General features: G+C 51.7%; 1 protein-coding gene across 14 annotated transcripts in view; it reads right to left on the bottom strand.

Annotated features, from left to right (window-relative positions):
* LOC144717245 (inositol hexakisphosphate and diphosphoinositol-pentakisphosphate kinase 2-like) overlaps positions 1-13,454 on the bottom strand; it is a 42,421-nt gene extending 28,967 nt beyond the window's left edge. For 11 of the 14 annotated variants that reach the window (XR_013585061.1, XM_078592642.1, XM_078592646.1 and 8 more), the window contains exons 1-11: positions 13,319-13,454; positions 9,722-10,219; positions 6,519-6,714; positions 5,432-5,525; positions 4,654-4,739; positions 4,129-4,283; positions 2,271-2,372; positions 1,940-2,101; positions 1,698-1,819; positions 947-1,048; positions 104-190 (exon numbers count right to left, since the gene is read on the bottom strand). Coding sequence is in view for 13 of the 14 variants with exons in the window: in XM_078592642.1 (XP_078448768.1) it covers positions 104-190; positions 947-1,048; positions 1,698-1,819; positions 1,940-2,101; positions 2,271-2,372; positions 4,129-4,283; positions 4,654-4,739; positions 5,432-5,525; positions 6,519-6,714; positions 9,722-10,135 (1,520 nt within the window). In the remaining variant the exon portion in view is untranslated. Of the gene's footprint in view, positions 1-103; positions 191-946; positions 1,049-1,697; positions 1,820-1,939; positions 2,102-2,270; positions 2,373-4,128; positions 4,284-4,653; positions 4,740-5,431; positions 5,526-6,518; positions 6,715-9,721; positions 10,379-13,318 lie in introns of those variants that run through there. The other 3 variants (XM_078592643.1, XM_078592641.1, XM_078592640.1) reach the window with 2 other exon arrangements.
* Between the last annotated feature and the right edge of the window lie 1,590 nt (positions 13,455-15,044).

Here is a 15,044-nt window from a genome sequence, read left to right on the forward strand (position 1 = left end):
CTGTCGGGATACGAGTCTGTCATTATCACAGAGTGCGGTTGTTGATTGAAGGAGCCGGTTTAATGTGGTGGCCATGCAGAGGGGAAGGGGGGGCGGCACACACCGTGGATGCCGGACCTCCATCTTCATCTTCTGCTTGGGGGTTCGGTCGCCGTGCCGGATCACGGCAATCACACACCGCAGCTCCATCCTGCTCACGTGCACGGCACACAGACACGCGAGCACAAATAACAGCAACGGTAAGGACCGCAGTTCGCCAATAAGTGCCGATGACATAACCACAGCACTTATGCCAGGCTAGGTGTACTCTGAGGCTTTTACGTGAATGCTCACTGGAAGGAAATCACGGGACATGCCAGGTGTTATGGGTTGACTTACTGAGATCATTTGCAGATGCAAAGACAAAGATCTCATGTATGGCCTTAACATACTGTTGGGACAAGTGCCGTTAGCGAGCACCTATGAAGGCCGGCACGGCAGACGAGGGGGTGGCTGGCCAACACCACACCCGGCCGCCTTTGTCTTCCCAGTGGTAATGTTTACACACCAAGAGAAGTACTCATTTGAGGCTGAGTCGACCTAGGGGATACCCATGACTGGTTCAGATAGTCGTCACTGGTGTTGGCCATGAGCGAGAATCGAACTCGGGTTGTCGGGTTCGAAATGCAGCACGCTAACCATTGCGCCATCACTCCTCACAACACACACATACAGACAAGCACACACACACGTGCATACATAATCGCAATCACAAACACTATGCGTGCACATGTATCACTGACAGAGAACAACGGACAGGAACCCTGAAAATGAATGACCGTACCCGTGAGCGGCATTGGTAATGAGCGACTACGGTAATAAGTGACCGGTGCAGCACTAAGGTTGTAGCGAGCAGGGGCTGGGGCAGGTGGTGCGGGTGCGGTGCCAGCAGGGACGCAGTACCCACATGGTGCCGGAGGTGGTGGGCACGATGGGGATGTCCTCCGCCTCCGTGGGGATCGACCACGGGATGTGGAATTGCGAGCCCAGCTCGCGCATGATTATGTTTCTGCGACACACGCAGACAAGAGGCAGCGCACAGCGGATTGAATCGCACTCCCCATGAATCACCCCGGTCTTCATTTCACATCCCAGGCAACGTCCATAGCAGGGAACGTAGTGGGTGCCGCTTTACAAGATTACGAGGATAAGCGAGGCCCACCTAATCGCAAAGCTCGTGATCGCCCTCCGGCCACCGAGGCCTTCTTAATCACAACGTACGGCGGGGCAGGGAAGCGGTTACAGAGCCCAGAGAATGGCTTAATGGAAAATAATGCGACACCAAAAACCCCTCGTACGTTCGGAGCAAAGGTTAGGAACACAGTTAAGATTATGATTGAGGGTAAGTGAGTGGTGTTAGGGTTAGGATTAGGGGTAAGGCTCGTGTTAAGAATAGGCGCTATACAGGGATCGCACGTCTATGGGATTATCAAGCATGTTCTTGTGTCCAGCGATCGATGCACACTTGTCAGGCGGTGGCTGCGCCAGGATTTACAACCATCATGTCGTGCTGCGGTGTGTCAGGTTGCGTTGTGATGTGTTCCAGTGCTCTATTACAATGTGTTGCCTCCTGCTGTGTTTTCCCCACAGCGTGTTGCATTGTGCTGCCACGTTGCGTGACACGGTGCCGCGCGGTGTGGCATTGCGCCGCCGCTCACCCCAGTATCTTGGCGCAGTCGTCGTAGTACTTCATGGAGTTCTTGACGAAGCTGAAGCCGTTGACGTCGCATACGTACGAGTTGCCGTTGGCGCGCAGCAGGTCGAACCCGCACACCGTTTGCTGCGGACCGCACACGAGGATGCGACGTCAGGGCCTCGCTTGTGGCCTCGCCTGTGGCCAAACAGGAAACGGCCAAGCCGACAGGAAGCGCACACCTAATACGGATCATCTCGCTCCTACCTTGAAGGCCATGCACACTTTGCGGGCGATGAGCTTCTCGCGGGCGTTGAGGATGACCGGGTAGCGCACCTCCTTGCCCTCGGCGTCGCGCTCCACCTTCCCGTCGAGCGCGGGAGACTTGCGCGCTTCCGCGTGCGCGTAGTCCGGCCCCACCGTGTACACCTGCCCGGCACGTGTGTCGTGCATTAGTAAGGGCAAACACACCAATCCCCCGTGTGGCCTTATATACACTGGGGCAAGTGCCGTGAGCGAGCACCTCAGGACGGCATTGCACACGATACAAAGGACGCCACTTATTTTGGAGATGTCTGTTACAGGAATTGTCTCCCACCTTGACGTCGGTGCCATCTGTGGGCATGAACTCCTCGTAGATGTAGGAACCGGTCTTGCGCACGGTGCTCTCGGGAGAGTACACGCTGCTGCGACTCCCGATCTAAACGCACGCGCACATCACCACCGACAAGTCACTATACACACATCGGTAGGGCTGTTGATCAATAACGATTAAGTTATTAATTGAATATTGATTTCAAAAGTCATTAAACCAATAATTTAATCCAGTTGGACTTAACCGATGGCCACATGCGAACGTTCAACCCACACGGCGCACTCCACCGTCATTGATCAGCGGCAGCCACCGTAAGCCACCAGTAGCAGGGCTCACCAGCAACCGCGTGGTACTTTCCAATAAGCACACAAACGCACACATGCACACACAGGGCTGGACTTTTATTTTAATAGTTCTCACCTGGTTAAACAAAATAAACTTGATATATGTGTAACCCAATAATAGATATTTTACGTTTTGTTTGCAGGCAACTATTTAAAACGCACAAAACAACTCAATTAACTACCCTACGCAAGTTCCCAAGCGTACAGGGAGCCGATCGTCCCTGTGGTCCCCTGCGAGGCTGCAGGCCCTGGCATGGCGATGGAGAAAGTAGGGCTGAACGATTTGGGGAAAATCTGTAATTGCGATTTTTCTGACAGATATTGCGATTTGATTTGCGAATACATTTTTTTAAGTCAAGCTTCAGTTCAATATTCACGGTGCAATATATTTAAAACATGTGATGGAGCATTACCACATGATACCATCAACATATTAACTTCTCTATACAGTGGTACCTCGGTATACGTCGCTAATTCGTTCCAGAAGGTAGGAGGACTTGTACTGAAAATGACGGACACTAAACGAATATTTCCCATAAGAAATAAAGGTAAAGGAAAAAATCCGTTCCAGAGTATAAGAAATTATATTTTATATGGCATATTAAACATTAAAGGGGTTGTATAAAATAATTTAGACACTACTTATTACTAAAATACATAAATAAATTAAAATATATGCATAAATAAATTTAAATAAATTGAAATAAAAAATAAAATATAACATCATTTTAGCTTGCTGAGAGGAGTTGAAAGCCTACGAGGATGGTGGTGAGGAAGGGGAGGAGGAGGAGATGTTATTTTTTGGAAGGAGAGTCCTCTTCCATTAAAACTTCAGGAAGCTGAAATTCTGGATTTTTTTCTCTTTCTCTTTTCAAACCTGGCTGAGGCTCACCAGGTTTGAGTTTTACTAAAAAACTGTCCATTAAAGTTTGTTTTTGCCTTCATCTAATAATGTTCCTGAAGTGTGACATTGTCTGGTCATTCCACGCAATACTGTTACGGCTTGTTAGAGCCGTAACAGGATTGTGTACGCGGGTACTGTACGCGGTGACTCATCCCGACCCATACAAGATCTAGCAAGCGCGTCGTATCCCAAGCAAGACGGCGTATCCCAAGACATTTCCTTCTCGTCAAAACACGACGTATACCAAACTCGACGTATTCCAAAGCGGTCGTATACCGAGGTATGACTGTATTTTCTAATGCAAGGATGAGAACTTAAAAGATATGAATTGCTTCCAACATGTATTTATTAAAATGTTTTAATTGAAATAGAATAATCAAACATAGAACAATTGTTAAGTTAAATGAATAGAGTTATAATAAAAATGAAAAATAAAACAATTCCAATAAAAAAGTAATAGGACTTTTCAAATCGCAAAAAATCGCAGCCTTTGCGATTTGCTAATCGCATTGTTTCAAATTGCGATTTCGATTTGAAATCGATTCATCGTTCAGCCCTAATAGAGAGGGAGGCAGGTGCTGCCCCTGTGCCCCCATGCCCGTTTGGCGTGCACCTTGCGGAAGAGACGCTGGCTGCCCCCTCCGGCTGACGTGGGGTAGTAGATGTACACGTTGTGATCCTCGGCACAGACTGGCTTCTCCACAAACGGCTTCTGGAAAACCTCCCCGTTAATCTCCACGTGGTCCTCACTCTCCACCAAGTTACAGTCTGCATCCAGGTGGAACCGTACACCCACACGGGGGGAAGGAGGGCACACACACGAGACAAAGATGCCATATTCAGACTTACAGACTGATGGGTAAATTTCTATTAGTGAGTACCCATTAAGGCTGGCACAGCACACAAGGGGTTGTTTAATATTTAAACGCTAATACAAGCGACTCATCTAATGCCGAGTTGCCCGAGCGGAAGCCCAGGACAGATTCGCACTTCGCATGCCGCTGGTGTTGTTCAAAGCTGGGGGAAATATCCCAGGTCAAGAACTGGTTTCATCAATGTATCGTTCGGGCCCTAACACACACACGCACGCTTAGGCACAAGAGGCTCCATGGCGGAAAGACGCTGTCGCGGACGCTACCTTCGGGGCGGTTGGGATCCCGGTTGAGGACGGCAAAGCGGGGCAGGTCGATTCCCTCCTCCTTGAGAATCCGATAAACCTCGCGCCTGCCCCCGCACATACGACCAAGGACACAGGATCCAGCGACCGCACACAGCACAGCCGGTTCGTGCGAAATTCCGCCACTCGATACAAAGCGACGGGAGAATAGAAACTTCACCTGGATCTTACCTGCCCTGACAGTCACGCATTGTGATCTGTCGTGTGTCCATGCCTCGTGTACAGACTGGTACACCTGTTCTGCATGCAGGTGCACTGTGTCTGCCGACTTAGCATATCTATGGTGTGAGTGTGTGTGACGTGTATACATCTCTCTTGTTTTTGCATGGGTTGGCTCCCTGTATCTAAATTAGTGGAATATAGGATCACGTAATTCGTATTAAAGCCTTGAGGGATAGTTCCACTTTATCTGGTATTTAAGATCTGCCGATAGTGTCCTCTTATGTATAAACCCCGATCTCAGTTGCGTTCTTGAGGTGATCGGCCGTTGACCATGGTGGTCCCCCAGTTGTGGCACTCCCTACCACTGGACATCAGGCTCTCCAACTTGTTGATCTTATTTAAACAGCTACCTCTCATCGGATTTGTTCCTCTCTAGCTCCTCTTTTGCCAGCCGGTTCATTCTTTATTATAGTTGTCCTTTGCATGCGCGGCATCTGGAGACATTTTGAAAGGCGCATAAAACGTGTGAATAAATACGCACGCTACGTACACGTGTGTGTGCACGGCGGTTGCTTACCTGTCCTGGATGTGGTACTGCATGTCGAGGTCGTTGACGATGAAGGGGTTGCGTAGCCTCGCGTAGCACACGGCCTTGTCCAGCGGGAAGCCTGCTAAGCAGTGCAATCATAAGGTTTACATCCCGGGGTAATTCACCGCACACGCGCACACAATCCCACCTGCATCACGGCTACAGCCAAGTTTCCCCACTGGTCGTGTTAAACGCGGTTCTTTGTCTTTACGCTGCACGGAGCATGCAGCAGGTGGCGATGTTAACGACAAGCGCGTAGCGTGCATGGGTTGTGGTCAGCAGGGCAGTGGTACGTGGCTACACCCCCAATCCCATATTTATAGCACTCGTGTGCTGCCTGCTGCACCTGCTTTCTACTCGATAACACGAATATGTTTATATATCCCCCCTCTAGGACCACATTAATGCAGCTCAGATGCTTGCAGTGATGATTAAATTTCATCTGTTGGCTGTTATTAAGTGGTAGGCCTCGTGGCCTGGGCCTTATGAAATAAAGTTGTGGGCAGCACGTTTCCTACCCTTGGACTAGGAGTTTGGATCAGTGTTCGTTCCTAGTTGGTCAAATTGATAAGGGTTAGGGCTGGAGCTTGTGTATGGCTGGCTGGTTTGTTTGTTCAGGCTGACGGATAGTATTAGGTTTGATTTGACTGATTTGGTTAGAGTTAAGGCTCAGGTATATGTCTGAATTGAGATTGGGTGACGGATACTGTTAGGATCGAGTATACTAGTTTGCTTAGAGTTAGGGCTAGGCCCAGTTTTTGGTTGTCTTGTGCAGTTTAGAGCAAGGGTAATGATAAGAGTCTCATTGGTTAACGTTAGGAGTAGTGTAGTTCGTATTATGCAAGAGCACTCTACCCTCTATCGGTGCTCCTCTCTTCCAGTGTGCCAAGGTACCCAGGTGTATGCAGGGAGAGGGTTAGGGAGAGTTGAGGAGGGTGGAGCAGGGTGCTGGAGGGGTGGAGGAGGGATGGGGTGGGTGGAGGCGGCTTGAGAAAAGTTAATGAGCATTGAGGTGGCTTGGGGAGGGTTGCAAGCTGAGGAGGGTCAAGAGGCTTGAGGAGGGTTGAGGAGGTACCTTTTGAGTGGAAGGACACGAGGCAGTCACAGAGCGGCCAATTCTCGACGGGCTCGTTCAGGATGACCTCCTCGTCAAAGATGACCACCGTGATGTACTTGAACTTGCAGAGGCGATCCAATATCTGGGTCATGGGCTTCGACTTGGACTTCTTGGCCATGGCACAGATGCCCACCACTATCTGACGCTCGGGCGGCTGCGGGGACAGGGGAGAATATCTTCATATTCATCTTCCTTCACACACCCGACTCCTCATCCACACATCCCACTCTTCCTTCACGCACCACACTCCTCCTTCATGCAGCTCACTCCTTCATCCACCCAGTGCCGGATTAAGCTAGTGCGGGGCCTGTAGCAAATGTTATAAAGGGCCCCTAAATATAAAACACACGTGAATATTAAAACACAAATGTTTAACTTGCATAGTAAAGTAATTGTATTTTTTCATTTGCTATACAGCCAGATAATGCGACAAATCGCTAACCTTAAACAACCAGTCGTTCATAAAATTTGAAGGCAGTATTGTACTATAGTAATAGAGCAAGCGCAGAATCGCGGAGCTGGAATTGATAGCTTGAAAGCATTTGGCGCAAGGCCCTTGAAAGTGTGGGGCCCGTAGCATATGCTACTTTTTCTACTAGTATAATCCGGCAAGGCATCCACCTTACTCCTTTACACACCTCACTCCCCCTTGACAGACCTCACTCCTTCACACACTCCACTCCTCTCCTTCACACACCTCACTCCTTCACACACTCCACTCCTCTCCTTCACACACCTCACTCCTTCACACACTCCACTCCTCTCCTTCACACACCTCACTCCTTCACACACTCCACTCCTCTCCTTCACACACCTCACTCCTTCACACACTCCACTCCTCTCCTTCACACACCTCACTCCTTCACACACTCCACTCCTCTCCTTCACACACCTCACTCCTTCAACACGTAAATAAATAGGCAGGAGTAATAGCAGTGGTAATGTCGGTGGTTATGGTGGTAATGATGACTCAGTTTACCTTGGCATTGACAGTGGTTGGTGATGGTAATATTGATGGTGATAGGGGAGGTACAATGATGATGATGACAGTTGTGATGATAAGAGTTGTGATAATAATCATGATGATCATTAGGAGAATCATGGTAATGATTATGACGATGGAGATATTTGTGATGGGCAAAGTGGTGATGATAGCTGGTAGTAGTGGGTGGTGTTGATGATAATGGGTCTTGCTAGTTAAAATTATGATGTTAATGACAATTATGGTAATGGTGTTAAATATTACAATGGCGATGATGTTGACCATGACTGTGGTGATAACAGTTGTGATTATTTGTTGACTTAAAACTTTCGTGACTGCAGGAATTCATATTCTGGGTTCTTTCGGTAAAGTCACGTAAATATAAAATAAAATTAAATGAAATTGTTTGTTTGCAATGCCCCCCCCATCTCTACCCCCTCTCTCCCCCTATCTCTACCCCCCTCTCTCTCCCCCCTTGGAGGCTTGCCCGCTCTTTTCTCTCCGCCTGATGAAGACCGCTTGTGTTGCGATCGAAACGTCGTGGTTTTATTACTTTTTTTTATTTCAATTATTTTAATTTTACTTTTTTTATTTTATATCTACATGACTTTACCGAAAGAACCAAGAATAGTTGATGATGATGACTGTTGATGACTGGTGATTATGTTGATGATGATTGTGGTGATGACAGCTGTGATTATGTTGATGATGATTGTGGTGATGACAGCTGTGATTATGTTGATGATGATTGTGGTGATGACAATTGTGATTATGTTGACGATTGTGGTGATGACAATTGTGATTATGTTGATGATGATGATTCTGTTGATTACAATTTTGATTATGTTGATGATGATTTTGGTGATGACAGTTGTAATTATGTTGATGATGATTCTGGTGATGACAATTGTGATTATGTTGATTATGATTGTGGTGATGACAGTTGTGATTATGTTTATGATGATTATTGTGGTGATGACAATTGTGATTATGTTCATGATGATTGTGGTGATGACAGCTGTGATTATATTGATAATGATTGTGGTGACAGTTGTGATTATGTTGATGATGACGGTGATGACAATTGTAATTATGTTGATGATGACAGCTGTGATTATGTTGATGATGATAATTGTGTTGATGACAGTTGTGATTATGTTGATGATGATGACTGTTGTGATGACAGTTGTGATTATTTTTATGATGATGATTCTGGTGATGACAATTGTGATTATGTTGATGATGATTGTGGTGATGACAGCTGTGATTATGGTGATGATGACTGTGGTGATGACAATTGTGATTATGATACTCTGATGGTGCATTGTCTTTGAGTTGTGCGCCTTTTGGCGTCATCTGGTCCAACCCATGTGAGACTAGGCTCTAAGGAAAGCTGTCTCGGGTGTGGACCATTCAACTTCAAGGACAGTGCACATTATCAGAGTTATGTTCTTTGGTTTGTATTATGACTGCAGGTATTGCGGTCTATGCAAACATGACTCATTGTAAAAAGGTGTCAGTTTTGTTGCCAGATAGAAGGATAAAATAAAAAAATAACAATTATGTTGTGATGACAATTGTGATTATTTTGATGATGATGATTCTGGTGATGACAATTGTGATTATGTTGATGATGATTGTGGTGATGACAGCTGTGATTATGTTGATGATGATTGTGGTGATGACAGCTGTGATTATGTTGATGATGATGACTGCTGATGATAGCTGTGATTATGTTGATGACTGTGTTGATGACAATTGTGATTATGTTGATGATTGTTGTGATGACAGCTGTGATGATGTTGATGGTGATGACAGCTGTGATGATGATGATGATTGTGGTGATGACAGCTGTGATTATGTTGATGATGACAGCTGTGATGATGATTGTGGTGATGACAGCTGTGATTATGTTGATGATGATGACTGCTGTGATGATGATGATGATTGTGGTGATGACAGCTGTGAGTATGTTGATGATGACAGCTGTGATGATGATGGTGATGACAGCTGTGAGTATGTTGATGGTGATGACAGCTGTGATGATGATTGTGGTGATGACAGCTGTGATTATGTTGATGATGATGATTGTGGTGATGACAGCTGTGATTATGTTGATGATGATGACTGCTGTGATGATGATGATGATGCTGTTGACCCGTTGGGTGGACCTCCTCACCGACTCGTCCTCGTCGTCGTCGTCGTAGTACAGGTCACTGTCCTCGTTCCGGAAGCTGCCGTACTCCTCGTCGTCGTCGTCGTCGCCCACGAAGAAGCGCGCGCCCCCCTCGCTCTGCGACGAGGACCTCCGGCTCCTCTGGCTCCCCTCGCCGACCCCAGATCCCGCGGCATCCCTGCCAGCTGCCGCCTCCTTCACCTCCTCCGCCTCATCGCCAGGGGTCTCCACCCTCGTCTCAGGGGCGTCTTCACCCCGTGCGGGGTCGCTGTCCCCACGCTCCCCCGCGACCTCCTCGGCGTCCCCGCCGCAGCGCGGGGCGCCGGGAGACGCCGCCACCGCCTCGGGTGGGGGGGCGAGCCCCCCTCGCCGCTCCTGCTCGCCGCCCGGGAGCCCCGGGGCCCCCTCGCGGGACATGAACCCCGGCCTCAGCGCATGCGGCGGGCCGGCCCAGGCACCTCCCTGCCTGCCTCCCTGCCTGCCTGTCGGGGGATCTCGTCGCTGCGGGTGGAGACGCGGAGGAAGACAGCCTCAGGCCCCCTCCGTCCCTCCAGATCCCCTCGGTGCCCTGGGTCCCCGCGGGGCCCCGGGCCTTACGCCGGCGCCGTCAAATTCACTGCAGTGAACCCCAGCGCGCATGCGCCGTGTGACCGTGACATCGCCCGCAGGTGGCGATGCAAAATCCGGGGCCGGTCACAAACCCCGTGCGCGGCCACACTGCGCATGCGCGCGCTCGCTCGCACCTTATATGCATCTGTATTGAATCTATTTTGTATGACAGCGAACCGATTGAAAAATAACCGGTTAGCGGTTTCTCACACATGCAGCACAGTATTGTGTATATATATACATGCCTGGAGCACTAAACATGGCACGTGTTTAACCGAGAGACGAAGGGAGCTGCCACAGTGGAGTGTGTGAATGTCAGCTGCACGCCGGAGTCGCAATGCAGAGGTCGTGGTTCGATTCGCTCTCCCGCCGGGCAGTCGAAGCCATGGGGAGAGTTCCTTAACCCGCACGCCTCTTCCACGCCCAGTAGAATGATGATGATGGTGGTGATGGTGGTGATGATGGTGGTGATTGTGCGGTGGGGTACAGTGTGGGCACTCCGCCCGCGACCCTCCGGGGCTCTCTCCAGGGGAGCCGCACGCGCCGTGCCGTGCGGTCGCCCGCCGCGCGTGACGCAATCGGCGACGCAATCATTCCGAGGCAATCCACAGCAAACGGTTACCGGTTTCTCACGTTTTGAACCCGTAACAATAACGGTTACCGGTTTCTGAACTACTTTTTTTTTTACCGATAACCGGTACCACGAACAGTTACCAGTTTCTCACTTTTTTAACCCGTAACAATAACGGTTACCGGTTTATGAACTACTTTTTTTTTACCGGTTACCGGTATTCAGGGTTGTTTTTAACAAGGCGCTGCCGTCAATGTCAAACAGCAGGGAGAGCGGCAGCAGCGGCATTGGTCACAGCCACCAGGGGCGGTGCTCGCCGGGAACCGCGCGAGGCGTTCGACCTTGGGGCGTCCCGAGCCCTGCGGGAGATGCCACCACCACCACCACTCTACCACCACCTCCACTCCACCACCCCCACTCCACCACCACCACCATCCCCACTCCACCACCACCCCCACTCCACCACCACCCCCACTCCACCACCCCCACTCCACCACCACCACCACCACCCCCACTCCACCACCACCACCCCCACTCCACCACCCCCCACTCCACCACCACCCCCACTCCACCACCACCCCCCACTCCACCACCACCACTCCACCACCCCCACTCCACCACCCCCACTCCACCACCATCCCCACTCCACCACCACCCCCACTCCACCACCACCACTCCACCACCCCACTCCACCACCCCCACTCCACCAACACCACTCCACCACCCCCCACTCCACCACCACCACTCCACCACCACCACTCCACCACCACCACTCCACCACCACCCCCACTCCACCACCACCCCCACTCCACCACCACCACCATCACCCCCACTCCACCACCACCATCCCCACTCCACCACCACCCCCACTCCACCACCACCACCACTCCACCACCACCACCCCACTCCACCACCCCCACTCCACCACCACCACCACTCCACCACCACCCCCACTCCACCTCCACCACCCCCACTCCACCACCACCATCCCCACTCCACCACCACCCCCACTCCACCACCACCACTCCACCACCACCACCCCACTCCACCACCACCACTCCACCACCACCCCCACTCCACCACCCCCCACTCCACCACCACCACTCCCACTCCACCACCACCACCACCCCCACTCCACCACCACCACCCCCACTCCACCACCACCACCCCCACTCCACCACCACCACCCCCACTCCACCACCACCACCCCCACTCCACCACCACCACCCCCACTCCACCACCACCACCCCCACTCCACCACCACCACCCCCACTCCACCACCACCACCCCCACTCCACCACCACCCCCACTCCACCACCACCCCCACTCCACCACCACTCCACCACCACCCCCACTCCACCACCCCCATTCCACCACCACCACCCCACTCCACCACCACCACCACCCCCACTCCACCACCACCCCACTCCACCACCCCCACTCCACCACCACCACTCCACCACCACCCCCACTCCACCACCACCACCCCCACTCCACCACCACCACCCCCACTCCACCACCACCACCCCCCACTCCACCACCACCACCCCCACTCCACCACCACCACCCCCACTCCACCACCACCCCCACTCCACCACCACCCCCACTCCACCACCACTCCACCACCACCCCCACTCCACCACCCCCATTCCACCACCACCACCCCACTCCACCACCACCACCACCCCCACTCCACCACCACCCCACTCCACCACCCCCACTCCACCACCACCACTCCACCACCACCCCCACTCCACCACCACCACCCCCACTCCACCACCACCACCCCCACTCCACCACCACCACCCCCACTCCACCCCTACAGCTCCCCGAGTGCTGTGGGTGGACGAGAAGACCCTAGAGCCCCGCTTTGCTGCCAGGGCACGGGGTCTCGGGGCTTCCCGCCGACCAAGTCCCGTACTGCGTCCTCGCCTCCCAGATTCACACGGGGCTTGAACAAGGTTTTACACGGATGGATAGGCGCAATGACACGCATGGTCTAACACTGTGACTCACACTACTACACACACTGTGACTCACACTAACACACACAGGGTCTCACACTAACACACAGTGACTCACACTAACACAGAGTATCACACTAACACAGAATGACTCACACTAACACACAGTTATTCACACTAATACACACGGTCTAACACTTTCTAATTGCTATACTACACCGGATTTCACAAAGAATCCACGAACTTAATAGTCTCACACAACAGTGACTCACACAGGCTCACACGAACACACAGGGTATCACACTACTACACACAGAGTGACTCACACTAACACAGAGTGACTCACACTAACACAGTCTCACACTACTACACACAGAGTGACACACAGAGTGACACACAGTGACTCACACTAACACAGTCTCACACTAACACAGAGTGACTCACACAGACACTTACAGGCAGACACGCGGCTTGGGGTGGAGACAGGGGGGAGACGTGGCCCAGTGCGACCCGGAGGAAGAGGAGATGTCAGCGAGGGGCTCTGCGGAGGGAACCAGGCGACACCTCGGCCGCTCTCGCGAGGACCCCTGGAGGGGGGGCTTGCACCTTGCCCTCCCCCACCCGAGCCGCACGGTGACAAAGGTCGCTGTGGCCCAAGGGAGGAAGCCAGGGGCCCCAGGGGCTCCAGGGGCCCCCGGGGCCGCTGGGAGTGGCCCCCTGATCGGGATAAGCCCTCTGGCCACCAGTCGCTGTGAGCAGAGCAGGAGGGGGCTTCTTGGTCGCCGTGTCGCTTGGATGCGGCTCCCACCAACACCGCTCTCGCCATCATCCTAGTTACCGAGGTCATCCCCGTCGCCATCAGGATCTTGCCCCTGAAACTGAGGTTTTGGTTGCGCTTTGGGAACCATGATGATAATAAAAACAATCATTGACTCCTGGATGAAGGCCTGCAATCGCAGTGTCTGCTCGACTTCACCAGGCTGTGCAATGCGGCTTGTGGTTTGGGAGCACGCAAGTGTCGTATCATGGTGGATGGTGCTGCCATGCCTTCCTGTTGCTCGCCGTGTTGCATCGCAGCCGTTCAGATCCCATCCGCGACTGATGTCAGCCGTGGCCGGGAAACGAAACTCTGGATCACAGGATTCATAGCGGAGTGCGCAAACCACTCTGCCACTGCTCTCCGCCAATTAATCACAGATCACCACAATTCCTCGCCCTGTACCGCGTTCAGTCTCTGCTTGTGCGATTTTATTTCACTACGAGTCATATTTGTGCAATGTTTTAGAGTTATTCTGTCATGAAGTTGTTGTTGTTGTTGGTCGTCTATTTGCTTCATGACAGCACTGTTTGTTTGTTGTATTGCTTTGTAATTTTTGTGACCGAGGTCTCTCTTGAGATTGACACTATCCTGGTGCCTTGAGGTCTCACCACTTGGTTACTACACAGAAAACCATTGGATGTGAACCCACGTGGGATCTTCATAGCAGCAGCAGCAGCAGCGACGTGGAGCATCCAGGCGGTGGCGCCGAGCTCACGTGAGATGATCCCAGCGTTGTTGACGACGGGTAGTTTTCAATTCACCTTTTTAGTCAGATAAGCGGCGTTTAACTGATAGGACGGATTCAAATGTATACGCCGTTTTACCAAACGGTATCTAGCTCACAAACAGGATAACATAATGCATGCAAACGTCGTTTATATATCATCTTACTTTTGCATATGGGGTGTAGTGATGATGCGCGCACTGCATCCTATGGAACGCAGCGACCGGGTTCAATTCCCAGCCACGGCGAACATCAGGGGCGGGTGATAACCGAATGGGTCCTGGCCTCCCCTCGCCGGCCCCTTCCTCCAACCAGCACTGGCCAGCGTGGACAACTCGTCAAATCAACCAGTGACCGACACGGCTCTCATCCAGCACTAGCTTGTACAGGGTTGTAAAGTCATCTGAATTTAGGACCATGTGCTGCACGCGGCTGCCTGTGACCGACTCCCGAGGCGATGGCTTCTCCCACGCGTGGGCTTTCTCTGGGCGCTCCAGTTCCCTCCCACGTCTATAAACACTCGTGAATTGGCCGAAAACATCTTGATATATTGAGGACCGCAGAGCTTGGTAAATTGGCACCGACTCTCCACCTGGTTGCTGCTGCCATCCAATTATCGTCTGTGGATCGTCGGTGAT

The sequence above is a fragment of the Lampetra planeri genome, chromosome 3 (genome assembly GCF_965212315.1).
Source record: "Lampetra planeri chromosome 3, kcLamPlan1.2.h2, whole genome shotgun sequence".
Lineage (NCBI taxonomy): Eukaryota > Metazoa > Chordata > Hyperoartia > Petromyzontiformes > Petromyzontidae > Lampetra > Lampetra planeri.